Below are 26,207 nucleotides of genomic sequence, written 5' to 3' on the forward strand. Positions count from 1 at the left end.
GATCTTGCAAGGTCTCTGGGGAAGCGGGCTGGCGAATGCCTACCAGACGCCTTCCGTGCTGTCTGTGGGTTGAGATGAACAGCTCGTCCTCCCTGATCCCCCCGAGTAGCTTCAGAAAACTATGCCCTGTTCCTCTCTAATGTTGAGACCGGCCGGTCAGTGGCTGAGCCTCGAGCCTGTCCGTGAAGGGGGGCGGGGATGACACGCCTCTTCCTCCCTCGGTCCTTAGGAAAGGGAGCTGGAGCTGCAGAAGGAGCAGCGCCGGCAGGAGGAGAACGACAAGCTGCGCCAGGAGTTCGCCCAGCACGCCAACGCCTTCCACCAGTGGATCCAGGAGACCAGGTGCGGCCCCAGGAGTGCTGGGTCCTGGGGGCTGAATGCCCAGGCCTCGGGCTCCAGAGTGTGGAAAGAAGGGTTAGGAGTGCAGCCTGGTCTGGCTGGAGCCAGAGGGGTGGGCAGAGTTGGGAGGGTTCTCGAAGGAACTTCTCCAGAGGTGGAGTCGCTGGATGTCCTGGATTGGGTGGGACTGAGCGTCGCCCGTGGTTGCACAGCGACGGTGACGGGTACAGGGTTGAGCGCAGCGTGGGTTACTGATGACCTTGGTTTTGTTTTTGTTTTCTTTCTTGTGTCTGCCTTTGTCCCCCACCTCGCGATGCTGCTGTCCGGACACCACCTTGTCTTGTGGCTGCTTGGATCCCATCTCCACAGAACATATCTCCTCGATGGGTTAATATTGACTTCTTATTTCTCCGGGCTTGTGGTGTGATGGTGTCTAGTGTGCTTGTCCCTCTGCCCTTTGTCTCCTCGTGGCCTGGCTTGCAGAGGATCCCAGAATGGACCTTCCTGCCTGGGGCAGGCTGCACGTCCCCCGCCCTACCCTCGCCCCCTTCCCTGGCACCCATGGCCCACTGTCCCTGACGGCCTGCAGTCTGGGGAGGGGAGCCGCTCCCACCTTCCTGTTCAGATTCCAAGGGTTCTCTAAGATAGGGCCCGAAGGCCAGAGCTGGAGTCCAGAGCCTCTGAGAATCCCCATTATTCAGCCATTGGGATTATACTGGACTTCTTTTCTGCCTTGTTCCCCCACGTGTCCATTGGGATCATGTCATGGGCGTGAAATAGGATGACATTGTTGAGGGGCTCCAGCTGGTGCACTAAGTCCCCGTCTGTGCACTGACCCCTCCTCCCCCAGTGCCCCCACGGAGGGCTGAGGCTGTCTTTTGCCTCGAGAGGAAGCCCAGGTGCTCAGGGTTTCTGGGTGATGGAGAGACACAGGACTTGGGAGGAGCCCCGAGAGGAGCAGGGCTGTCCTGCCCGGTGCCAGTGGGGCCTCCCCAGGAGGCCCTGGCCTCTGCCCGGATCGGGCACCCTTGCATTCTCTCCCGGGACCATGGTGGCTTAGACTAGCGCTCCCGAGGCCCTGCAGGCAGGCATGTCAGTCGTTAAAGGAGGCAGTGGGAGTAGTGTCACCCTCGCTCATGCGAGCACGTGCTGAAGGCAGAGTGGGGCAGGATCCTGGGATCACAGGTTTGGCTCGAGCTCATAAGCTGCCCTGGGGTCCGTTCTCCTCCCCGGTGCCCGTGGCCGTGTCTGCTGGCATTGGACTTGTCTCCACGAGGTGCCATGCTCCCCTTACCATGTGGCTCCTCCCAGCCCTGTCCCGTCTTGCCCAGTCCCCATGTGAGCCGCCCAAGGCTGCCTGCCCTCACAGGCCGGCTGTCGCCTTGGCCTGTACCACGTCCCTGCCTGGGCGCCAGGTGGCCCTGCCTGTGCACTGACCAGCTTGGGCCTTGTGGTGTGTGTCTGTCTCGGTGTGCTCTTGCCTCCCCTTCCGCTGGTGTATTCATTTGGTTTCTTTTCTTTGAATAGCATAGCGTATCGTCGGGTCATTCGTGTCTATCAGTATGAAGTTGGGGATGATCTGTCTGGAAGGTTTTTCTCCTGTTTCTCTTCTTACCTTGCTGTGGTTTTACCAGTGCACTCTTGACTTCCCCAGGCAGCTCTGCTTTCTGACTAACCCACCGCCCGTGGCCGCATGGGAAGGAGGGGTCTGCCCTCCTCCCACTGCACCAGCACCCGGCCTCCTGCCCCCAGGTCCTGGGGGTGTGCTTTTCCTGGGGGGACATGGCGTGACTGTGAGTCTGACCTGCTGGGGTAGGAGGAAGCCTGGTGCCTTGCCTTGCTAGAGCACTTTGAACCTAGGGAGATTTCACAGCTAATGCTGGCTCGCTGGGTGTTGAAAGGGTAGGTTGGGGCAAAGGTGGGTACCGGGGAGGCCGGGCTAAAACCCCACCCAGGACACACACACAGTGTGACTCATCCCTGCACGTAACCTCATTCATCTTCGTTCACTGGTAGCCTCTGTGATCTCACACTGTTGTCGGGAAGATAGAGGCTCCCCAAAGGCCCCCTGCTCCTCAGAACTTAGCCCCGGAAGGAGCCTCTGGTGCTGTGTCTGTAGATGATAGAACCTGAATCTGGGGCTTAGTGGCAGCCACCTCTCCTTTGGGCAGGACCAAACCCAAATCTGGTCATGATCTTCACACCCCAGTTCCGATGTCAAGGGGTCATCTGACTGCCTCTCCTCCCACTGCTGTCACTTATCCTAGAGTGTGGCTCCCCTCAGGAGCCTGCAGGAGACTCCAGGACTTCTCGGGGTGGCTTGCCAGCCTCCCCTCACCTTCAGGTCTCCTGTCCGAAGGGTTGCACAGGCGTCCTTCTCCCCCTGGTTGCAGAGGAAGCATGCTGCCAGGCCTGCAGCCCCTCTCTGTTCCTATGGAACTTAAAATCAGTTCCTGAGGTACCCTTCAAGGGCCTAGCTTGGATCAGGTACCATGCTACAGCCTGGGTGGGCTTAAGGAGCCAGCCACATGAGAAGGGGTCCCAGCTGGGGAGCGGGGAGCAGGCTGGATGGGGGCTCAGCCCTGGCTTATCTGTTGGCCTTACCAGGTGGCACACCACATCAGGCAGCAGCTTCCCAGAAGTATACTGGAGAAGTATTACCTGCCCTCCCTGGCTCCCAGAGCTGCTTAAGAAAAGATAGCCAGTAGCAGATAGGTTTCATATCCTAATAAGACGAATTTGAGACTGCAGACACTTTTATCTGAGGGAAGTTAATTTCGAGCTGGCAATCGGGCCTCCTGCCTCACTGTGCTTCTGTGTTTAGGTCCTGCATGGTGGAAGAATCCGGGACCCTCGAATCCCAGCTTGAAGCTACCAAAGTAAGTGCCCTTAGTGTTTCTGGCGCGCCTAAAACCCTTCATCCCACCACTGCCAGCAGGCCTACTTGGCTTCAGGTTGGGTACAAGGTGGGCTGGTCAGGTACCCCCTTTTCCCAAAGCAGCCCAGGACCTCCGTCGTTTTACAGAGTTTTTTGTCTTTGACAGTTGCTACCAGGAGCCCTGCTGGGAGAGGAGGAGGCTCCTTTGGTCCTCAGTACTATGTTTCCCTGGCAGGTCAACCCACTGATGTGTGACTGTCACACTGACGCCTCTTCCTCCGTTGAGGCTGCTGGATTTCTTCAACCTCACCCCATCCCCACTTTCCCCTTGCAGGCAGCCCTGCAGGTCTCAGGCTGGGGGTGCAGAGACGGAGGAGGGCTGTTTAAGCAGGCTCTCGGGCCCGGTAACGGAGGCAAGAGCCGCTGTCCCACGCATCTTTGCTCCCTCACCCCCGCAGCGCAAGCACCAGGAGATTCGAGCCATGAGAAGTCAGCTCAAGAAGATTGAGGACCTGGGGGCGGCCATGGAGGAAGCCCTGATCCTGGACAACAAGTACACAGAGCACAGCACCGTGGGCCTGGCCCAGCAGTGGGACCAGCTCGACCAGCTGGGCATGCGCATGCAGCACAACCTGGAGCAGCAGATCCAGGCCAGGTACCTGCAGCTTCCCCGGGCGGGCACAGCGGCAGCAGGGGCCGTGGGAAGCAGGGTCGCCCCCACGTCCAGCAGTCAGCTTACTGGGAGAGGACAGAACGTGTCACCAGCTGTATGGGGTGGAGTACCCGGTCCCTAATTCTGTTCTTTCCTCCAGGAACACAACCGGGGTGACCGAGGAGGCCCTCAAAGAATTCAGCATGATGTTTAAGTGAGTATATGCGTTGCGCCCTTCCTGGCGGGGGAGGTGGGCTCAGCAGCAGGGCCTCTGTGCTGAGCCCTCGGCCTTGTGCCACAGACACTTTGACAAGGACAAGTCTGGCCGGCTGAACCACCAGGAGTTCAAGTCCTGCCTGCGCTCCCTGGGCTATGACCTGCCCATGGTGGAGGAAGGGGAGCCCGACCCCGAGTTCGAGGCCATCCTGGACACTGTGGATCCAAACAGGTGAGCATCAGGGAACGTGGTAGAAGCAGCTCTGCACGTGGCTCCTACTGCACCCTCCCTGCTCACTGCACCTTGGCCCCCCAGGGACGGCCACGTCTCCCTGCAAGAGTACATGGCCTTCATGATCAGCCGTGAGACCGAGAACGTCAAGTCCAGTGAGGAGATCGAGAGCGCCTTCCGGGCCCTGAGCTCCGAAGGGAAGCCTTATGTGACCAAGGAGGAGCTGTACCAGGTCTGGGGCTCTGCTTCCCTAGCTTGGGGTGGGGTGAGGGGTTCCTTTGAAAAGTGAAGCCCAGGCAAGGTTGCCCCGTTGGTTAGGGGCAGAGCCGAGTCTAGAGTAACGCACCCCGGTTTTGAGCGTTAGCTGCTGGGTGCAGGCATTTTTATCCCTGTTTTCAAATGAAACTCAGTCCAGGCTAAAGGCCGTAGCAGCAGAGGTCCTGAAGCTTGGGCATTAACGTTCTTGAAGTCGGCCTTGTCCCCCGGCCTCAGTGGGAATGGCTGGTGGGGGCTTGGCTGACTGACAGGTGCCACCTTGCCCTCCAGAACCTGACTCGGGAACAAGCCGACTACTGCGTCTCCCACATGAAGCCCTACGTGGACGGCAAGGGCCGCGAACTCCCCACTGCTTTTGACTACGTTGAATTTACCCGCTCGCTCTTCGTGAATTGATCCTCTGCTCCTAGGTTAGACTGGCCCACGCCGCTTGCCCTGCCATCGCCTTGCTGCATGTCAACTCATCTCTGTGCTCTTAAGAAAAATCCTCCAGACAGACAGTGTTGCTTTCCATTGTAACCTAAACCTGCTTAGCTTGGGGTGAGACTTATTAGTAGAAAATGGTACTTCAGTGAACTGCTCCTGGTCCGGTTGCCGGTGCCACGTTGCTGTGGGGACCCCTTCCTGTCGTGAAGCCAGCTGCCCCATTCCGACTGCAGAAATATCTAAGCAGCTGGCTAGTTCTTTTGTTCTCCCTCCCAATTTTCTGTTTCTGTGTAAAAGACAAATAAATGACTCCCCCCAAAGCTTGTCGTGCCTTCATTCAGCTTCCATCAGAACCATACAGCACAGATGTAGCCTCACCCCACCTGCCTCTGTACTTGGGACTCCCCCCACCTCAGGTGGCCACCTCTGCTGCCAGTTGGTCCAAGTCCTCTGTTTCCCGGGGTCCTTGTTCAGTGAACTCGCTGCTTAGCTGCCACACCTTTACGACGCCCTTGGCATCGCCAGCAGCCAGGAGCTGAGTCTGCTGACGATTGAATTCAAGACAGTAGACTGGGCTTTCATCCTGGGTTTGCTTGATCGAAACTGTGGGTTTCTGGGAGCTTTTCTGGAGATCAAACAGCTGCACATCACCTTCAAGGGGAGATTCATGGGGTAAGAGAGGCCCAGAGCAGCAGCCTCTTCAGTTTCCTGTGCACAAGATCAGGCTGTTACTCAGTTCAGCTCTCCACCCCACACAAGGAAAGTCATCCTCACCCCACGTAGTCTCCCCAGCCCAGAATTCCAGGTACAGGCTGGGCTTATGTCAGCTTCAACGCATCCAAGCCTGGTGTCCATTTCCTACCTTCCCCAGAAGCAGCCGCAAACACCAAAGGGCGCACTGGGGACCAGCGCACAGCGAACAGGTACTTGTGGGACAGTTGCAGGGAGGTCAGGGGCTGGGCCTGCAGCATGGAGTACAGGTGGACGTGGCCGTCGGTCCCAGCGCTCAGGAAGAGATTCCTAGACAGGATGCAGGGCAGACAGCCAGGCAGGGGATGAACGCTGGGGATTCAGGTGTGGCTGGGGGCTTCCTGCCGGACTCCTCATGGGCTGTCAGGCTCATGAGAGGCCTCCCTAGGCCCCCAAACCTGGGGTCCTCCTCGAAAGTAAGGGGCCGATTACCTGGCGCCAACCCCAGGAGCTCCGGATACTGGGGCTCAAATGGGGAAGACCCAGGCCCAGGGCAGACCGCAGGTCCTTTAAGCAGTGCTATGTGTGGCCTGGTGGGACTCCCTCACCCTCCCTGTGCCAGAGGCCCTGTGGCTGATGGAGGAGGCTCCGGCCCTCCCTACCTGTGGAAGGGGGAGCAGCTCACAGAGTAAACAGGGCCACCGTGGGGAGAGAAGGTGAACTGTGCCGGGGCCCGCAGGGGCACAGAGCTGGGCACCCGCGTGAGGGCGGGCTCCTCCGCTGCCAGGGAGCACTTGAGCGGGAAGCCGCCTTCCGTGCCCAGCACGAAAAGGCTTGGGTCAAAGCTGGAGAAAGCCACTGCTGTGGCACCCACCTCGGTCTCCCCCCGGGGAGGCTGTGGAGAAAAGAACAGCAGGGCAGAGCAGAGGGAATCCGCTCACGGTGTCCCCGAGGAGCCCAGGCACGTGCGTGGACGCTGTGGCCCTCTGGCTCCCGCCTGCCTGCCCCCAGGCTCACTGGCTCAGGGGTCCCACAGCCTGGGGCTGCCTCGGGGGCCCATTTCCAGGGCAGCAGCCTCGCCCCTTCGTACCTTCTTCAGCTTGGTGCTCCTGGGGAGCTGCTGCACGGCCAGGGCGAAGCCCGCGCTGAGCTGCAGCCGGCCAGCCCCGACCGCCAGCCAGAGCAGCACCTTCCCATCAGCGGCCACGCTCAGCACCTGGAAGCGGTGGCCGTGCTGGGGCCCCGGGAGCCAAACCACCTGGACAACAAGTGTGCGGGGCCGAGCTGAGAAAGGACGCCTGCCCCATCTCCCAGCAAGACCAGGTGTCCCTCCCCTCCCCCCTCCCCTTCTCTTCCAGGGAGACTTACGCGGGGAGGCCTGGGAGCCGCCTCACCCACCAGAGGGTTCCAAGGTCCCCCCAGTCCCAGCAGAAAACCAGGACAGTGGGGACTGTGGCTCTGATGGAAGGGGCGGGTGTGACTCATGGCCTGGGAGCTCTGAGAATGCCAGAGGCAGCTGTTCACTGCCAGCTCCCTGGTGACCTTCTTCCTTGGCTGTGGCAAGCAGGCGCCCCCTCTCCTGCCCCGCGTCGTGGAGCAGGCCCACGACATCAAGGCGCAGCCCGGGAGGACGTGCTTCCCCACCCGCCAAGCATGCCGCTGCTCTGACCTGGTACACGGGGTCCGTGTGCGCGTCGTCCGTCAGGCCCGTGCGCCAGAGGAGTGGGTCCTCCGGATGGCTCACGTCCCACACCAGCACCTCGCCATTGTACAGCCCCCCTGCGGGACCGAGAGGGCCTGGGCAGGAGCCGACCCACGCAGCAGCCAAGCTTCCTGGACAAGCCCCCACCCTTCCCACCCACTCAGCCAGGACGTGGGGCCACTTTCTCGAAAACAGCCCTGAGGAAGAAACGTCCTGGTCCCCAGGCCTCACACTCCAGCCTGCTGTACCCCGCCCCAGGAAGCTTCTCCCACTGCCAGGCTACCATCCCCCACCCAGCACCCTCCATTCCCTCCAGCTTCACCTGCCCCCTTTCCCCAACGTGCACAGCTCATCACCTCTGTCAACTCCCCAAGGGTGCCTGCTTCTTCCTGCCGCTTGTCCCGACCAGGCCACACCTCTGCATGGCCCACACCCCCTCAAGACTCAGCTAAGGACCTGCCCGCCTCCTCCAAGCTCTGCGCCCAGCACGGGCACCCCCGCATCCTCACCTGAGCCCAGGGGTCCGGGCCACCTGTGGTCTCTGCTTCCCCCACAGACCTGCCCTGGCCGTGACCAGGGGCTGAGGGCCCAAGGGAGGGCTTTGGCCACCCTCTGCAGGGTGGGAAGCAGAGGCAACTTAGGCTGGTCGTCTCACCTGCTACGTGGGATGGCTGCGTGGGGTGGAAGGCCAGGCACATGACGGCGCTGGGCACCTCCACCACCGCCGACGGCTGCTGCGGGTTCAGGCCTCGCCGGTCCAGATTCCAGGCGCACACAAAGGACTTCAGCGTGCTCCAGTCCCCGTCATCCAGCCTGCACAGACGTGCCTGAGCTAGCTCTGCCCCTCAGCCTGGGCTTCATCCCAACCCACCCTGCCCCCACTGTGCTCCTATCACCTGACCCACCTTCACCCCCTACCCCCCCAAACAGGTGAGCCTCTATAGCCCCATCACACACAGACACTGTGCTCGGTATCGAAGCGGCAGAGGCTCCTCTGAGGCACCCCGAAGGCATGAGTTTCTCTGGAAAAGGGTCTCCAGCTGGGCGAACCTGGGCATATCAGGAGACAGCTCTCGGAGCAGGTGAGGCAGGCCTGGGGCCCACTGCCCAGTGCTGGCAGGTGGGCACTGGGAGTCCCTTCCCTGCTCTTTTCCTGCCAACCTGATGCCCAGGCAGCCTTAAGAAGGAAGACTCCCAGAAAGGCCAAGCTCTGGGCCAACCCCTTACTGCACAGACGGGGAGACAGAGGCTCAGACAAGGGTCTGAGGGCCTTCTATTGCCCCACACCCAGCCCTGCTGCCACTCACCGGCCATAGGCACAGGCCACCACAGAGCCAGTGGTATTCCAGGAGACACCAGTCACATGCAGACCCTGTCCTTGGGCTGGGGGGTAGCCCAGGGTGTGGAGGCAGGTCACCTGCAAGAGACAAACCATCCCCAACCCTGAGCCCCAAAGCCACCCAGCCAAAAAGCACACACAGCCTTGGGCCTCCCAATCCCTATAAGTGATTCAAGGCCACCGTCCAGCCCTAGGGGAAAGTGTGGAGCCTTCATCCCAACATCTCCCCTAACAGGATGCTTCCAGAAACCCAGAAGGAAGGGCCTTGGGAACTGAGACAGACTCCAGGCTCCAGATCAGAGCTGGACCCTGTACTCACATCTGTTTCAAAAGCTTTGGCTTCTGAAGCTGGACGGTGGTGATGGTTGCACGACAGTGTGACTATACTCAATGCCACAGGACTGTACAGTTAAAAATGGTTGAAATGGGGCTTCCCTGGTGGCGCAGTGGTTGAGAGTCCGCCTGCCGATGCAGGGGACACGGGTTCGTGCCCCGGTCCAGGAAGATCCCACATGCCGCAGAGCGGCTGGGCCCGTGAATGGTTGAAATGGTAAATTTTATGTTATGTGTATTTAAACACACACACACACACATTTTTTTTAAACTCTGGCACCTTGTTTCTCAGCCCATAGGTGGCCAGCAGCAGCTAACGAGAAGGCCGGCGATGCCGGACACGGCGAGGGATTTTGCACCACAGACACACTTTCCAGGAAGTATTTGCACCATAGACCAAAACTCCTGTGAACAGTTTCACACTTCTTGACCTCATAACCCCATATAAAGAAACCATCCAATGGAAAGAATCCAAAATCTGTAAGAAGCTGCACTGCGCCCTGCTAGTGAGAACGCAGAGCAGCGCAGCCGCTGAGGAGTCTAGCAGCTCCTCAGATGTCAGTTACCATATGGACCAGCAATTCCACTCCTAAGTATATACACAAGAGAACTGGAAACACACACTTGTACACAAGTGCTCACAGCTCGATCCGTAACAGCGGAGTGTGGTATATCCCTACAACAGAGTGTGATTCAGCCATAACAGGAATGATGCCCTGATAGACGCTGCAACACAAGGACCCTCGATAACACTCTGCTAAGCAGAAGCAGCCAGTCACAGAGACGTGTTGTATGATTCCATTTATATGAAACGTCCAGAAGAGACAAACCTACAGAGACAGAAAGTGGAGCAGTTGCCAGGAGGTGCGGGGGAAATGGGGAGTGACTGCTAATGGATATGGAGTTTCTGTTTTGGGGAGGTGATGAAAATGTTCTAAAACTGACTGTGGCAATGGTTACATACCTCTGGAAATATACTAAAACTCACTGAACCGTACACTTCAAATGGAGAATGATATGGGATGTAAATTATATCTCAATAAATCTGTTATTTTAAAACAAAGCCATACAGTGGGGCCAGGAAGTAGACGGGGCATGAGAAAACCTTTGGGGATTTGGTGACATTCCATTTCTTTTTTTTTTTTTTTGACATTCCATTTCTTGATCTCAGTCCTGGTTCTACAAATGTTTTCACTATGTGAAAAGTATGGACTTGAACACTTGCAATTTGTGCATGTGTTTATGCATGTTTTATAAATTTAATAAAAGTTTATATTAAAAATAAACTATATACATAATGTATCATAACACCATTTATAATTGCAATGATCAGTACAATTTAAAATCTAAAGATGAGAATGCAGAGGGATGGAAAGATGGGCCATTCTCGGGACTTCCCTGGTGGCGCAGTAGTTAAGAATCCGCCTGCCAATGCAGGGAACATGGGTTCGACCCCTGGTCCAGGAGGATCCCACATGCCACGAAGCAAATAAGCCCGTGCACCACAACAACTGAGCCTGCGCTCCAGAGCCCGCGAGCCACAACTACTGAAGCCCACGTACCACAACTACTGAGCCCACACGCCACAACTACTGAAGCCCCTGCACTCTAGGGCCCGCATGCCCCAACTACTGAGCCCGAGTGCCACAGCTACTAAAGCTCGCGCGCCTAGAGCCTGTGTTCCACAACAAGAGAAGCCACCGCAATGAGAAGCCCGCACACTGCAACAAAGAGTAGCCCCCACTCGCCGCAACTAGAGAAAGCCCGCGGGCAGCAACAAAGACCCGACGCAGCCAAAAATAAATAAAAATTAAAAAAAAAAAAAAAGATAGATGGGCTGTTCTATACCTTCACTGATGGGTATGTGTTTGCCAAGATTCAACACAGCACACAGGATGAGTTTACCTGTATGGAAAATATACCTCAACAAACCTGACTCCAGAAGAAAAAGTTTATGGTAAAACATCATGTAGCAGTTAAAAAGGAAACAAGTCTATAATGGAAAAGAATCTCAAAAGAATATATATATATATATATACACATACCTACATATGTATATCTGAGTCACTTTGCTGTACACCTGAAGCTAACACAACGTTGTAAATTAACTATACTTCAATTTAAAAAATGGTAATAGGGAATTCCCTGGAGGTCCAGTGCTTAGGACTCCATGTTTCCACTGCTGGCGGCTGGGATTCGATCCCTGGTCAGGGAACTAAGATCCCGCAAGCCTCCCAGCACGGCCAAAAATAAATAAATAAATAAAATAAAAAATGGTAATAAAAAATAAATCGGGGCTTCCCTGGTGGTCCAGTGGCTAAGACCCCACACTCCCAATGCAGGGGGCCCAGGTTCGATCCCTGGTCAGGGAACTAGATCCCACATGCCTCAACTAAGAGTTCACATGCCACAACTAAAGATCCTGCACATGGCAAAAAAGATCCCGCGTGCCACAACTAAGAGCCGGTGCAGCCAAATAAATAAATATTAAAAATAAATAAATGGATAGAGAAATAGAGAGATAGAGAGATACACAGATGGATGACATCTGTAGCAACGTGACAACACAGAACGGGCTTTGCTTCTGAAGAGAGAAGACCCCAAGATTGGTCACAGTGCCTCACAGCAGTCAGCCACACCCACATGGAAACAAGAGGCAGGACACGACACAGCAAAGAGGTCAAAGGTTTCAGGGGGTGCCCTGGGTCACCTCTTCCTCATCTCTAATTCTGAAGTGTTCAGCCACGTTGTCACTGATTTTAGAATTGTGAAGTTACAGTCCTTCGTTAAGAGTGGCATCTCAGGGCTTCCCTGGTGGCGCAGTAGTTAAGAGTCCGCCTGCCAATGCAGGGGACACGGGTTCAAGCCCTGGCCTGGAAAGATCCCACATGGCTGGGGAGCAACTAAGCCCGTGCGCCACAACTACTGAACCTGAGCTCTAGAGCCCACGAGCCACAACTACTGAAGCCCACGCACCTAGAGCCCGTGCTCCGCAACAAGAGAAGCCACTGCAATGAGAAGCCCACGCACCACAACGAAGAGTAGCCCCCGCTCACCACAACTAGAGAAAGCCCGCACGCAGCAACAAAGACCCAACACAGCAACAAAGACCCAACACAGCCAAAGATGATAAATAAAGAAAAGAAAAGAAAAAAAGAGTGGCATCTCAGGCTTTCCGGGGCTACTAGAGCCAAGGACGGCAGTGAAATGTCAAGGCCAACACCTAGACAGCTGGAGTAGACACAGAACAACCAGACATGTCAGCCAAAATAGTAATCCCACCAGGAAGAACTAATCAAAATACTGATGCAAAAGAAAAACAAAGTGAGAGAGAGATTCACTTCAGTTTTGTCATATAACAGCAAAATCTGAAAGCACTACTCCTCTGCCCAACAGTCAGAAAGGCAAGAAACTTCAGGGCCGTGAGGGGACCACACGCCACACGGCCACCCAGAGGGTGCTGCGCAACCGCCCGCCCATTCACGTGTTTCTGGAGGATACGTGTCTAGAAGTGAAGCTGCTGCTGGGATGTCCAACAACAGGGGACTCAAGAAAGGCTGGTGTGTCTGTGCAGTGGGACGTGATGCAGGTTATAGGGGGATTGGGGCCCCTCTATAGGAACTGGCGTGGAAAGCTCTGGTGAGTGAGAAAGGTCACAAAATGTACAGTGCTTTCCATTTTTGTTTAAAATGCTCTTAATGACAACCGTAGTAGCACTAATGCTATGTGTCAGTGTAGCATGGGAAAGGCCTCTGAACCAGGGCTCCCACTCACTGTCTACGTATTACATGTTCTGTATTTCTGTGATTACATGTTCTGTATTTCTGTGATGTTCATATTTATTATAATGAACATGTATTGCTTTTGTAATCAGAAAAGAATAGTTTTTAAAGGGGGAGAAAGTAATACACAGGTGGACCAAACTAACTGCACAGAAGGGTGGAAAAGCCTCAACAATTAAGAACAAAAGCTTAACCTCTCTGAATGCAACTGTAAGAGGGGGCAGGCTGAGCTGCGCTTTTAACATTCATTACCTTCTTCTTGTGCTCTGCTTAAAAAGATACAATGACTCCACACTTTGGTGTGGACTTGGCAGCTATTTTTCAGAGGGATTTTGAGGATTTCTCTCAAATAAACCGACTTTCCCATACCTATCAACGAGTTGGTGGGAACAGGGCAACTATGTATCTGGAAATAGATAGAAGGAAGATACAAGAAGAGGAGGGGAGTAGAGGAGGGCTTATGACCTCTGAATACAGAATTATCTCCATTTCTAAAGGAAGAAAACATTGTATAAGAAAAGTTTTTACTGCTTGCTCAGTAGCCTGTCCACAGGCAACACCAGGGTGGAGCAAAAGCCACCAAGGGGCCCTCCTTCATTCAGAGGTTACCTGGTCTCAAAGCAGAGGCTGCGTACCCAACTGGACATTTGAGCTGACAGGGTGACAGCTCTGAGCTGTGCCTCGAGACCAGAAAGTCTTGGCGATGCTGAAGTCACTAGAGCATGGCAGTGAGACCAGACAGACCAGGACTCAAACTCCAGCTCAGCCACTTACAGCTGTATGACTGTGGACAAGTCCCTTAGCCTCTCTAACTCTCACCTATAAAATGGAGATCATGGGAATTCCCTGGCAGTACAGTGGTTAGGATTCTGCCAGGGGTCCAGGTCTGATCCCTGGTCGGGGAACTAAGATCCCACAAACTGTTCGGCGTGGCCAAGAAAAAATAAAAAATATAAATTGGAGATCAGGATAGCACTACCTCATACAGTTGTCCTGAGGGATAGATGAGTTGGCACAGAGAGTGCCTGGGGAAACACAGCTGAGTGGTTAAGAAAATAAGATCCAGAGTCAGACTGTCCAGGTTCAAATCCTGCCTCTACCGCTTACCAGCGGTGAAATGGAGATAACAAGGGCACCTACTTCAAGGGCAGCAGGGACGGCCCAGTGACTTCTTCTTAACTTAGTACCTGGCAAAAAGTAAGAGCTCGGTGAATGCTGTTATTATTATTTTTGGTGTTACTATTATTTGCATGGCACAAAAGAAGGACTTAAAAATGGGGTGAAGCCTCAACCTGAGACATCCCAGGCCCACACCAGCCCATCCCTACCGTCTGCTGCTGCTCGGACCAGTTCACCTCGAAGCCGTCAAACGCATGGCTCTGCCAATTCTTGTTCAGCTCTCGGGTAACCATGGCCTCCACTCTCCGGAGAAAGGCCACAAGCCGGGGGCCATCATACTGGGGCACAGACTGCAGGCTGACGGGCTCAGGGGCCTCGGTCTGCACCTCAGCATCTGCATGCTTCCGGGTCTGGGCGGACGCTTCAGCAGTGGCAATGCTGGCCGTCTGGCAACTTTTCTGGAGAAGGAGATCGAAACACAGTCACCAGCCAGATGTACTCCCAGCATCACCTGCCCAGGGCACTCACCCTCCCCCAAGGATAAATAACTGGACCGCAGTTCATTCTGTCTGTCCCCTTCCTCTAGTAAATAGCCTATCTTTCTTTGTGGCATGGGTGAAGACAACCCACTGAGAGGGATACCTGACCTCCAGCTAGCCAATCGGAGCACTCGGTCCCTCCCCCAGCCACAGTGATTGGTTTAGGGTGACCCAGTGAGGGCCTGACCCAGGACTTTCGGTGACACTATTTGGAGGGGACATGGGAGGGCCCTTTTTGAAAATATGGACATCAAGAAGAATCAGGTCATCTTAGGGCCAGCAGTGGCTGTCTTAGCCAGCACTGAAGAACCTCAGACCTGGTCACCAACAGAACACCCCTCTTCTCCCCCAACTTGGCAGCCAGCCCTCTCCAGTAGGGTACCTTTCAAGGTGCCACCGTGATCAAAGGACACATGTGTGTCCGTGATGAGCTAGTTGGGAAAAGACAGACTACTCCCCAGGCGCAGCTCTTGTTAGAACGTGGAGAACTCAGCACTTGTCACCATGCTCCTCTTCACGTTCAACTTAATTCTCTCTTTGCTTGTCCATCTCCCATTAAACTCTGAGCCCCTCCAGCATAAGAACTTCCCTGGTGGAGCAGTGGTTAAGAACCCACCTGCCAATGCAGGGGACACGGGTTCAAGTCCTGGTCTGGGACGATCCCACATGCCGCGGAGCAACTAAGCCCATGAGCCACAACTACTGAGCCTGTGCTCCAGAGCCCACGAGCCACAACTACTGAGTCCACGTGCCACAACTACTGAAGCCCACGTGCCTAGAGCCCATGCTCCGCAACAAGAGAAGCCACCACAAAAAAAAAAAAAGAAGAGGAGAAGCCACCACAATGAGAAACCCGCACACCACAATGAAGAGTAGCCCCGGGCTCCCCTGGTGGCGTAGTGGTTGAGAACCCGCCTGCCAATGCAGGGGACATGGGTTCGAGCCCTGGTCCAGGAAGATCCCACATGCCACAGAGGAACTAAGCCCTTGTGCCACAACTACTGAGCCCTCCTGGGGCAACTACTTAAGTCCACGTGCCTAGAGCCCGTGCTCCGCAACAAGAGAAGCCACCACAAACAGAAGCCCACGCACCACAACAAAGAGTAGCCCCCCGCTCACCACAACTAGAGAAAGCCCACGTGCAGCAACGAAGACCCAGCACAGCCAAAAATTAATTTAAAAAAGAAAAAAAAGAAAGAACCCTGTCTATCTTTACATCCCCAGCACTTTGCATGGTATTTGACAGCTAGTACAAGTTCATTCATAATATACACACACACATTTTATCTCTCTATTTAACATCTACTTGCCAGGTGCTGTCAGGCTATTATGGATATAGCAGAAAACAAACGTGCAAGATTCCTGTGCCCAAGGAGCTTACGTAGGGGTTGGGGACAGGCAAATAAACACACAAGAAAAACATGATGGAACACAAGTGGCGCTAGATGGATGCAGAGGTGTGGGAGAGAAGGGAACAGCTGGGGACGCAAGTGGGATGGGATGGCGAGGGAGCCTCTGGGGAGATGGCATTTGAGCTAAGGTGTGAAGGACAAGTGGAAAGCTGCAGGAAAAAGGGTCCCAGGAAAGGGTTGGGGGGAGAACAGAACAAAACCTTATGAAGAAAAGGCCCCATGCTTAGAGGCTGGACGGCAGGCAGCGTACCTGGGAGCAGAGGGTGAGGAAGGGCAAGGTCCAGGCAACAGAAAGTCTGTGAGCCAGGACAAAGGGCTAGGGATTCCTTCGCAGTATAAGCCACAGGACCATGATGAGAACCAGTGGATGGGGTGTCCCTGAACTAAAAGTGAGGGCAAATTCCAGGAGAAGAGAACACAGAAGGCTTTCTGTTAGACCCCCTTTAGACAGATGCCTCTCAGACATCCCCATAGAGGCGTCGAGGATTTCTGAGACTGGTCACGAGCTCCAGAAAGCATCCAACCACAGATGTGACTTGAAGCCACAAGACGAGGAGTCCACTGAGGGAGTGTGAACACTGATCAATCAATGGATGGGCACAGGAATCAGAAAGTAAACACACCAACGGGATTTCCCTGGTGGCACAGTGGTTAAGACTCCGAGCTCCCAATGCAGGGGGCCCAGGTTCGATCCCTGGTCAGGGAACTAGATCCCACATGCATGTCGCAACCAGGAGTTTGCATGCCACAACTAAGGAGCCCACGTACCATAATTAAGGAGCCAGCATAACCAAATAAATAAATAAATATTTATTTTAAAAAAAGAAAAAAAGAAAGTAAACATGCCGAGACAAAATGTTAAAAGACTGTGGGTGAATCTCAAACTTCCTGGAAGCCTCAAAGATTGTAACAGTACCAGTTGTTAAGTGCTAATTGAGGCACTGTCCCCATAGCTTTACCTGTATCATCTTTTTTTTTTTTTTTTTTGGCTGTGTTGGGTCTTCCTTGCTGCCCATGGGCTTCCTCTAGTTGTGGTGAGCAGGGGCTACTCTTCATTGTGGTGTGCGGGCTTCTCATTGCAGTGGCTTCTCTTGTTGCAGAGCATGGGTTCTAGGAACACAGGCTTCAGTAGTTGTGGCATGTGGGCTCAGTAGTTGTGGCTCGTGGGCTCTAGAGCACAGGCTCAGTAGTTGTGGCACACGGGCTCAGTTGCTCTGCGGCATGTGGGATCTTCCCAGACCAGGGGTCGAACCCGTTTCCCCTGCATTGGTAGGCAGATTCTTAACCACTGCGCCACCAAGGAAGCCCCTACCTGTATCATCTTACTCATGCTCACGTCCACCCTATAAAGTAAATCCTATTTTTTGCATTTCTAAGGTTGGCACTGAGACACAGAGAAGTTAAGTAACTCACCCAAGGTCACACAGCAAAGAGGCAATCACAACAGAGCTTGAATCCAGGCATTCTGACACACGACACTGAATTATCTCTCAGTCAAGGTGTTTTCTCTCAGTCTAAAATCCTGGCCACTAATCACATCAGATGAACTCAAAACAATGTTTCTAAGAGAATGTTACATGAATGTCTTAATGTAAAAATTAATGTAAGGTCACAACCACAAGCAAAAATGTCCAAAGAGACAACAAGCTCTTAACTTTTCAGGTATTGCTATTAGTGTTCCTTTGCTGTTTGCTTATTCAGGCAAATAACAGATGCCAAAACACTAAGGAAAATTTATGGAGGGAAACTTAACTAAAACTTAACTAAAAAACTTAAAACCAATGACACTGCAGCCATAATTTTTTTCTGTTAACTGGTGAGAAGCCACTATTATTCTCTCTTCACTCTGGGACACCTAAGTCAGCTCCCACGGTTCGAGATACACATAACTCATAACCGACCCTGACCCATCTAGGGATGAGGTCCGGAGGCTCCGGGGGGAAGGGCTTGCCCACGACCGCCACATACAGGGTGGTGCCTTCCACGCCAGGAGGCAGCATGTGGCTGTCACCAGGGCGCAGCTCCCATAATAAGCCTCTAAGAGGTGAGAGGAAGGATTCGCGGTGAGCAGGATCCTTGCTCCCTGGGCAGGTGACCACTGTGGATGCTGGGCCTGCCGCCTGCCTTCTGCACCTCAGAGGCACTGCAGGGGAAAACGGGTGGGATCCAGCCAGACTTCGATCACACTGGGACATGTGGCCAAGAAACAGGAGAACCATTCCCAAAGCAAGATCCTCAAACTCTGTGCAGCCTTCAGCGGAGCAGGAAGCCGGTGGGACTCAGGGAGCAGAGTCCAGGTGGCAGTCCTGCCCTCCGGTCCCAAGAGAGCCTACAGACACCCAGAATGTCAGGGCTCCTGCATCTTGCCAACAAAGGAAACCGAGGCCCAGAATGGTGAGGAAATACCTTCTAGAGAATCTGCCCTCCCACAAGGGCCAGTTTTTCCAAAAACTTCCTAGCCATGATGCAGGCTGGGCCCAAACACCAGGCCTGTAGCTACCGACTGGACAAGAAGCAGAGACTAAGCAGGCCAGGCCAATTGGGTTCTCTCAGGGAAATTCACATCTGAGACAAAGACTCCAAGATAAACGGCACATGCCTAGAACTGAAACACAGTGCCAACAATCAGCCAGCGCCACAGTGCAGACAGGAGACGTGCAGAGACAGGCCTCACAGGGTGTGTGGCAACAGGAGAGCTGAGAGGTGGAGAGAGGGTTCCAAAGCCGCCTAGCTTCTGATTCCTGCCCCTTCCTCAGGACCAGGTGCATCTCCATGCCAAGCCCAGGAGACACCTCCGCATCCTAAAGAAAAGCGTCCGATGGGAGCTGGTTGGCTGGTTTCTGTTACTTGCTGCCAGAGCCCTAGCCCATACCCAGGAGGGCTCTGTCTCCCAGACCACCACCCCACAAAGCCCCACTTCAGAAATAAGATGCCGCTGCTGGCCTCAAGGACTGGTCAATCAATTTCAGGAACACTTCCCATGACTGAGGAAACGGCCCTCATGGGCCAGGCGACCAGTCACTCTCCAGCAACAGGTGGCAACAGTGGCCCAGAGGGGTGTTCTGTGAGAGAACAGGACTCTTCCCCACCTTCAGCCCCAAAGGTTAAAGGAATCCCATGTCGACAGTGCCTATGCATGATTCACTCATTCAGAAACTGTCCAGCCAGGGGATTCCCTGGTGGCGCAGTGGTTAAGAATCCTCCTGCCGGGCTTCCCTGGTGGCGCAGTGGTTGAGAGTCCGCCTGCCGATGCAGGGGACACGGGTTTGTGCCCCGGTCTGGGAAGATCCCGCATGCTGCGGAGCGGCTGGGCCCGTGAGCCATGGCTGCTGAGCCTGCGCGTCCGGAGCCTGTGCTCCACGACAGGAGAGGCCACAACAGTGAGAGGCCCGCGTACCGCAAACAAACAAACAAAAAGAATCCTCCTGTCAATGCAGGGGACAGGGGTTCGAGCCCTGGTCCAGGAAGATCCCACATGCCGCGAAGCAACTAAGCCCATGCGCCACAACCACTGAGCCTGCGCTCTAGAGCCCACGAGCCACTACTGAGCCCACGTGCCACAACTACTGAAGCCCATGTTCCACAAGAGAAGCCACCGCAATGACAAGCCCGCGCACCACAAGGAAGAGTAGCCCCCGCTCCCTGCCAACTCAAGAAAGCCCAAATTTAAAAATAAATAATTTTTTTAAAAAAAGAAACCCATTCACACGGTGTCAACATGCAGTGGTCATAAGTAGAACACAGTCACTTTCTTATTAAAAATATACCTTCTAGATCTCCTTGACTACTGATTATAAAACATACCAATTGGGACTTCCCTGGTGGTGCAGTGGTCAAGAATCCCCCTGCCAATGCAGGGGACATGGGTTCAAGCCCCGGTCCGGGAAGATCCCACATGCTGCACAGCAACTAAGCCCGTGCACCACAACTACTGAGCCTGCGCTCTAGAGCCCTCGAGCCACAACTACTGAAGCCCGCGTGCCTAGAGCCCGTGCTCTGCAACAGAAGCCACCGCAATGAGAAGCCTACGCACCCAACTAGAGAAAACTTGTGTGCAGCAACGAAGACCCAACGCAGCCAAAAATAAAAAATATATATAAATAAATTTAATAAATAAATAAAACATACCAATTATTTAGTAATAGCTCTTCAGGAGGAAACTATATTAAATATACACGTCAGTTGTGAGACACACCCCTTTGTAATACCTGTTAAAATGGGGGTTGGGAGGATGACGAAATACAGAAACACACAGAGAATAGGCAGAGGTCTGGGACGCCATGCAGCTGAAGGCTGAGCCCCCTCACTCTCTTCGGCAGTAACCACTACCAGCAAATACGGAGCACACAGCCCGTCATTTCACCCCCAAAACCCACCTGAGCCGCACACCTGACTCCAGAGTAGAAGAGGACCTCAGAGACCATTCTAGACTAGCGTCGTCAATGAGCCCCAGAATCACCGGGAGGCTCCTAATAGACAAACTGCTGCTTCCTCCCTGTACAGTTTCTGGTTCAGTAGGTCTAGGATGGGGTCCTAGAATTTGCTCTGCTAACATGCCCCCAGCTGATGCCATGGGGAGGGCACTCAGACCCCAGATGTGGGCCTAGCCCCTCAGCTATATACTTCCCATGGCCACACCCCAGGCCCCAGAGCCCTCACCTCTGCCCTCGAGGTGCAGACAGTGCTCATATTGCCCCCCTTCCCCTTCTCTGGGGACCCAGGTTTCACCTGGGTAGGATGGGGTGAGACAGGGCTCCTCCCCAGGGGCTGAGAAATGTTGCCAATGTGAACATGGCTCGGCACTGTCACTGCCACATCCATTCAGGCTCACTGCTGCCCCCCCTCCCTCCCTCCCTCCCACCCAGAATTTCCTTTCTCCTCAGGTTCTCTTCCCAGCCCTCCCTTCCATGTCCTTTCTGAGTCTTATACACACACCTGATGATACTCAGGTGTGATGGGAGCCGAGATGACTCCTGACCTAATTCAGCAGCTCTTTATCAGCATACCAACAAAATTTGACCCTGGTGTGAAATACATTTTGATGTTAACTAGCAGAAGCTGTATGATGGGACTATTTTGAATATAAAGTTGATGGGAATTCCCTGGCAATCCAGTGGTTAGGACTTGGCACTTTCACTGCTGGGGCCGGGGTTCAATCCCTGGTCAGGAAACTTAAGATCCTGCAAGCCTCACAGCACAGCCAAAAAAAAAAAAAAACCAAGTTGAGCTGAGTAGATTTTGTGATGCAACAGAAACAGTTACACTGTCTCTTGTCTCGCTGGTGTGAGACCTCCAAGAGTGTGCAGGTAACTGAACCCAGAACCAACATCAAGGTATGACCTCCCGTTCTTTTTGTTGTTGGTTTTTGGGGGATTTTTTAAAAAATATTTATTTATTTTTGGCCGCATCGGGTCTTAGTTGCAGCGTGGGCTCTTCGTCGCGGCTCATGCGCTTCTTTCTAGCTGTGGCGCGTGGGCTCCACAACAGTGAGAGGCCCGCGTACCGCAAAAAAAAAAAAAAAAAAAAAAAACCCAGCCAAGCCAAAGCAGGAGGGGAGAAAATGCATCAGAATCATGCCCATGGATGACAGGACACAAGAAAAGTATTAAATTCAGTATTTCCTGGGGGCCTCTGGGACATACAAAAGTACACAAGACCCACACCCTGCCCTCTGGGAGCTCAGAGTCCAAAGGAGACAGACCGGAATGCCCAAAATGCAACGGCTGATAAAAAAGTTCTAGAACTAGATGGCAGTGATGGTTGCACATCGTGAATGTACTTAATATCACTGAATTTACACTTTAATATGGTAAATTTTATAAGTATCTCACCACAAAAAATGGAAAAATGCACCCTACATTCTGATAGGGTCAGAATGGGCTTCAGAAAGGTAACTGCTGCAGAGGAGGGTGGATTAAATTAGTGGTTCTGAAGTTTTGCCACACGTTGAATGACCTGGGGAGCTTTTATAAAACCAGATTCCTAGATCACACCATACCGATTAAACCAGAATCACTGGAGGTAAGGACCAGACATTCATATTTTTCAAGACGCTCCAGGGCATTCCAGGGTCAGCCAAGTTTGAGAAAGCAGATGAGTAAGGTTAAGGCAATCAGGAGCCCTTCACCTCACACAGCTGCTTGCCTGAGCACTGACACTCGTGATCCCCCCCACACCTGAACAGAGCTGGGATCTCAAACTGTTTTCTTAGGAGCATCTCATTTAATCCCACAGAAGTATTCTACCAAGACCTATTTTGCAGAAGAGATCACATGACTGGCCCAAGGCCAAGCCCCCAAAGAGTCTGTGCACTCAAACCCACAGACTGGTCCCAAAGTCCAGGACCCTGTCCCTCTGTGAACCAATCGAAACAGGACAAGAAAAGTCAAATCAGGCCAAAGATCATTAATACTTAAAAAAAAAAAATTCATCACTGGGACGTAAAAGTACATTCCAATATTGCACCACTACGTGGGCCAAGCAAAGAACAATTTTCGGCTTTTCCAAAGTAACTTACAAAAAAAAAATTAAGAAGCTGCATACAAATTTAGCTAAAACACTCATCACAGGGTTTGTCGATAAGAGAAAAACTGGAAACCGTCCTTCAAAAGGGACTGATTAAATAAAATGAAGTTATAAAAAAAATTTAAACACAAAGGATGTTCAGGGTGTACTGAGTGAAAAAAGTGGGTCTACAAAATATTATGTACAGTGTGATTCCATTTCTGTAAAAAAAAAATGGGAGAAAACAGACAAAACAAAAAAGGAGCAGGTATAAACCAAATGCCTGGGCAATGAGACTGTGGGGTGGTTTTTATTTCCAGTCTTTCCTTATCCAGATTTTTTTCTAAATTTGGACACAGAAACTTCTATAAAGAGAAACAAGTTAATTTGGAAAAAGCAATTTACCACTTTCCTCTGACCCCTGCAACAATCTTACAACTTAATAAAGAATTTCCTTAATAAGACAGGAAAGACTGATTCAACTGGAACACCTGAGATGAAAGCCTTTACACCTCAAGTATTAGAATCAGTTCTTAGAGCCCTATGGGTTAAAACTATAGCTACGAGAAAATCAACAAGCCTCAATCTCATTCTTTGTTTTAAAAAAAAAAAAAAGTAAAAAGTTAGACTGAGTCAGTGGTTCCCAACCTGGAATCTTTTAAAATCTGTATCTTGGACTTCTCCAGTGCCCCAGTGGTTAAGAATCCGCCTGCCAATGCAGGGAACACAGGTTTGATCCCTGGTTCGGGAAGGTCCCACATGCCGCGGAGCAACTAAGCCCGTGCGCCACAACTAGTGAGCCTGAGCTCTAGAGCCTGCGTGCTGCAAGTACCGAAGCCCACGCACCTAGAGCCCGTGCTCTGCAACAAGAGAAGCCCCTGCAGTGAGAAGCCTGCGCACCAGCAACAAACAGTAGCCCTGGCTTGCCGCAACTAGAGAAAGCCCGCGTGCAGCAACGAAGACCCAACGCAGCCAAAAAAAAAAAATTAAATTAAATTAAATCTGAATCTTCAGCAAACAAGAACTATTTCAAGTATTTTTTCAAAGCCAGTGAATGTGAATTACACATTTACCTTCAGTAAAGATGGATAGATATAACTAAACTATCCGCTGCCTTTGCTTTTAACTAGAACCATTAGTATCCAGCATGGCGAAGTGTGAAGTGCTTTGAAGCCAGATGAAATCTGCCTTGAGACCTGCAGACTGCTGGCCAGAGGCAAGAAACCTGTCCTCAAGAGTACGACATCATAGGGCTTCCCTGGTGGCGCAGTGGTTGAGAGGCCGCCTGCCGATGCAGGGGACACGGGTTCGTGCCCCGGTCCGGGAGGATCCCACATGCTGCGGAGCGGCTGGGCCCGTGAGCCATGGCCGCTGAGCCTGCGCGTCCGGAGCCTGGGCTCCGCAACGGGAGAGGCCTCAGCGGTGAGAGGCCCGTGTACCGCAAAAAACAAACAAAAAAAAAGAGTACGACATCACAGAAACCTCATTGGTATTGGTGTTGGTGAGGACATGGTCTCTGCAGGTTCTAACACCTGTGTGGCAAGCTCAGCCTGAGTTTCCTCTGCTGGGAAATATGCAGACCCCTTGCAATGCTCATTTTCACCGAGGAAAAGCCAACATCCTTACAATGATGAGCAAGCCCTATACTTGACCTGCCTCTCCTTACCCTCTCCGACCTCACCTGGAACTATTCTCCCCTTCTCTTTCCTCTCCAGCCCCACCTGCCTCCTCACACACACCAGATTGGCTCCAACCCCAGGACCTTTGCACTTGAAGTTTGCTCTCCCTGGACTGTTCTACCTCAGGTGTCCACTTGGTGAACTCTCTCACTCCAAGTCCTTGCTCAAACATCACTCTCTCCATGAGGCCCGCCCTGCAGCCCACCTCTCACTCCCCAACCCAGACTTTCTAACCCCTCGCCCTTTTTCTTTTGTCCATGTCCACTGCTCACCTCTAACACACAGTATACTTATTTATTACATACAGTTTATTTCCTGTCCGATGCAGACAAGCGCCCCGTGTACGCTCCGGGAGGGAGCTCCCCCCTTGGTGACGGAGGAATCGCCCCCGACGCAGCAGGGGCTCCAAGTCTACACACAGATCCCTCAGAAGCCCTGGGCCCCTGCAGCCCTGCCCTCATCTCAGACCACCTCGTCTGTATGCTTTGGATTAAACTACGTACTAGAAAACGGGTGTGTCTCGACCTGAAAATGCAGTTTGGTCGTCTTTTTTAAGTGAAAGTTAGTTTGAAATGCCTAAAAACCGCAGTTCACACGAAATCCTTCAAAACGTGGGGTTTTTAGAGGTTTTAAAGAAAAACTCTTTTGTTGCTATTCAAAGACTGGGGAAATTGAGACGAGGGTATCCCAAAGGGTTAGTTTCTGCGAGTTAAAATATAAAAAGAAAACGGTGGGACCTCAGAATCTGGGCCGGCAGCCGCGCGAGGCCCCTCGCCCTCCCGCCCACGTCGCCCCGAGCCAGACCCGCGCCCTCACCGTCTCCCCGCGGATGCCCTGGACGCCCCTCCACTGCGAGGGCACGGACGCCACGCCCAGGGTCTCGTCCTGCAGCGGACCGGGCCGCTCGGGCCGCTCGGTGCTCGCAGCCCCGCCTGAAGCCAGCGCCTCAGCACCCGCGCTTCCCGCGCGGCAGAGCTGCCCCGGCTGCGCGCGGGTTACCGTGGAGACGGCTCCGCCCCCCACCCCCCTCCCCAACCCCGGCGCCGGCGCAGTCTGACGCAACCTTCGCCCCCGCTCCTCCAGAGCGGAAGGCTGGGAAGGTGAGGCTATCGGCGCCATTTTTGAAATTGTCAGCGCGCCGCCTCCTCCTCCTCCTCCTCCTCCTCCTCCTCCTCCTCCTCCTCCTCCTCCTCCTCCTCCTCCTCCTCCTCCTCCTCCTCCTCCTCCTCCTCCTCCTCCTCCTCCTCCTCCTCCTCCTCCTCCTCCTCCTCCTCCTCGTCCACCTTCTCCTCCTCCTCCCCCCCACCCCAAGATCCAAGAAGAAGAGATAAATTATTATTTTCCGACGGTGCGACAAGCAATACCAGTTCTGGATTCTCCAAACGCAGAGGGAGCCCGCTTGGGGCATGCGCGTCTATTCTGGGTGGGGAGGAAGTGCGGAAGGGACGCGCTCGTGCCAAGTTCAAAGATGGCGCTGAGCGGCCAGGCGCAGAGGCGAGGGCGGGGGGCTGTGGCCGCGGCGGGCTGGAGTTGTGGGGCCTCGGGGTGCAGAGCTGGCGCAGCTGCCGAGTGCTCCAGCAGAGAGCTCCAGTTGGCGACCACCTCGAAGCCAAGTGCTAGCCGTCTGATCCTCAGTTTCTGCCACAATAGAATGGCGATTTTAAACATCCATATGAGGATCCAGTGTGGTTGAGTAGTTGGAAGGCCCACATGAGGTCGAATGTAGAAAAATGCTTGTTAAACCGAAGTTAAAGGCCTGCACAACTACCAATTACTGAGTGTCTACCATGTGTCAGGTAGAACCCAGAGCTTTCTGTATGTTGATCTTAATAATCCTTAAGATAACTATGAGGAATCAACTGGAATGAATGTCGCTTGAGGGTGCTGATTGTCTGAAAAATAACTGCCCCACATCACCCATAAAGCCTGCATCACATTTGCCCAAGACCCCCTGGAAAGCTGCTTGGCCCCAGGGCCCCGTTCTGAGCCTCTCAGCAAGAATACTCTGGCCAGGTTCTCTGGGCCGCTTTCCTCCTATCCCTGAACTCTCAGAGGGATGGAAACCTGCCCAATCAGAGGCCTCTCTGTA

The 26,207-nt window shown here is 53.4% G+C and overlaps 2 protein-coding genes across 4 annotated transcripts in view; one reads left to right on the forward strand and one right to left on the reverse strand.

Moving 5' to 3' along the window:
• The window catches only part of SPTAN1 (spectrin alpha, non-erythrocytic 1), a 56,337-nt gene extending 50,998 nt beyond the window's left edge, over nucleotides 1–5,339 (forward strand). For all 3 annotated transcript variants that reach the window (XM_024762515.1, XM_024762516.1, XM_024762517.1), the window contains 8 exons: nucleotides 230–342; nucleotides 709–726; nucleotides 3,164–3,218; nucleotides 3,676–3,872; nucleotides 4,030–4,083; nucleotides 4,171–4,317; nucleotides 4,402–4,549; nucleotides 4,864–5,339. In XM_024762515.1, coding sequence (XP_024618283.1) covers nucleotides 230–342; nucleotides 709–726; nucleotides 3,164–3,218; nucleotides 3,676–3,872; nucleotides 4,030–4,083; nucleotides 4,171–4,317; nucleotides 4,402–4,549; nucleotides 4,864–4,989 — 858 coding nt within the window. In that variant the 3' untranslated portion in view covers nucleotides 4,990–5,339. The remainder of the gene's footprint in view (nucleotides 1–229; nucleotides 343–708; nucleotides 727–3,163; nucleotides 3,219–3,675; nucleotides 3,873–4,029; nucleotides 4,084–4,170; nucleotides 4,318–4,401; nucleotides 4,550–4,863) is intronic.
• On the reverse strand, nucleotides 5,337–25,237 carry DYNC2I2 (dynein 2 intermediate chain 2). The gene is made up of 9 exons (XM_024762208.1): nucleotides 24,935–25,237; nucleotides 14,194–14,442; nucleotides 8,719–8,828; nucleotides 8,067–8,224; nucleotides 7,379–7,488; nucleotides 6,800–6,967; nucleotides 6,372–6,604; nucleotides 5,882–6,039; nucleotides 5,337–5,670 (listed from the first exon to the last, which is right to left on the reverse strand). Exons 1-9 carry the CDS (start codon nucleotides 25,235–25,237, stop codon nucleotides 5,432–5,434), a joined length of 1,728 nt encoding a protein of 575 aa, XP_024617976.1. The 3' UTR covers nucleotides 5,337–5,431.
• Between the last annotated feature and the right edge of the window lie 970 nt (nucleotides 25,238–26,207).

This window comes from Neophocaena asiaeorientalis, unplaced genomic scaffold (assembly GCF_003031525.2).
Source record: "Neophocaena asiaeorientalis asiaeorientalis breed wild unplaced genomic scaffold, Neophocaena_asiaeorientalis_V1.1 scaffold78, whole genome shotgun sequence".
Taxonomy (NCBI): domain Eukaryota; kingdom Metazoa; phylum Chordata; class Mammalia; order Artiodactyla; family Phocoenidae; genus Neophocaena; species Neophocaena asiaeorientalis.

Excerpts from the sequence above, each read along its gene's own strand:
- DYNC2I2 (XM_024762208.1), bottom strand. The coding sequence starts at position 25,237 with ATGGCGCCGATAGCCTCACCTTCCCAGCCTTCCGCTCTGGAGGAGCGG. Across the intron at positions 14,443-24,934 it reads AGGGCATCCGCGGGGAGACG|AAAAGTTGCCAGACGGCCAG; the intron begins GTGAGGGCGCGG and ends CTCCTTCTCCAG. Across the intron at positions 7,489-8,066 it reads GCAGCCATCCCACGTAGCAG|GGGGGCTGTACAATGGCGAG; the intron begins GTGAGACGACCA and ends TCGGTCCCGCAG.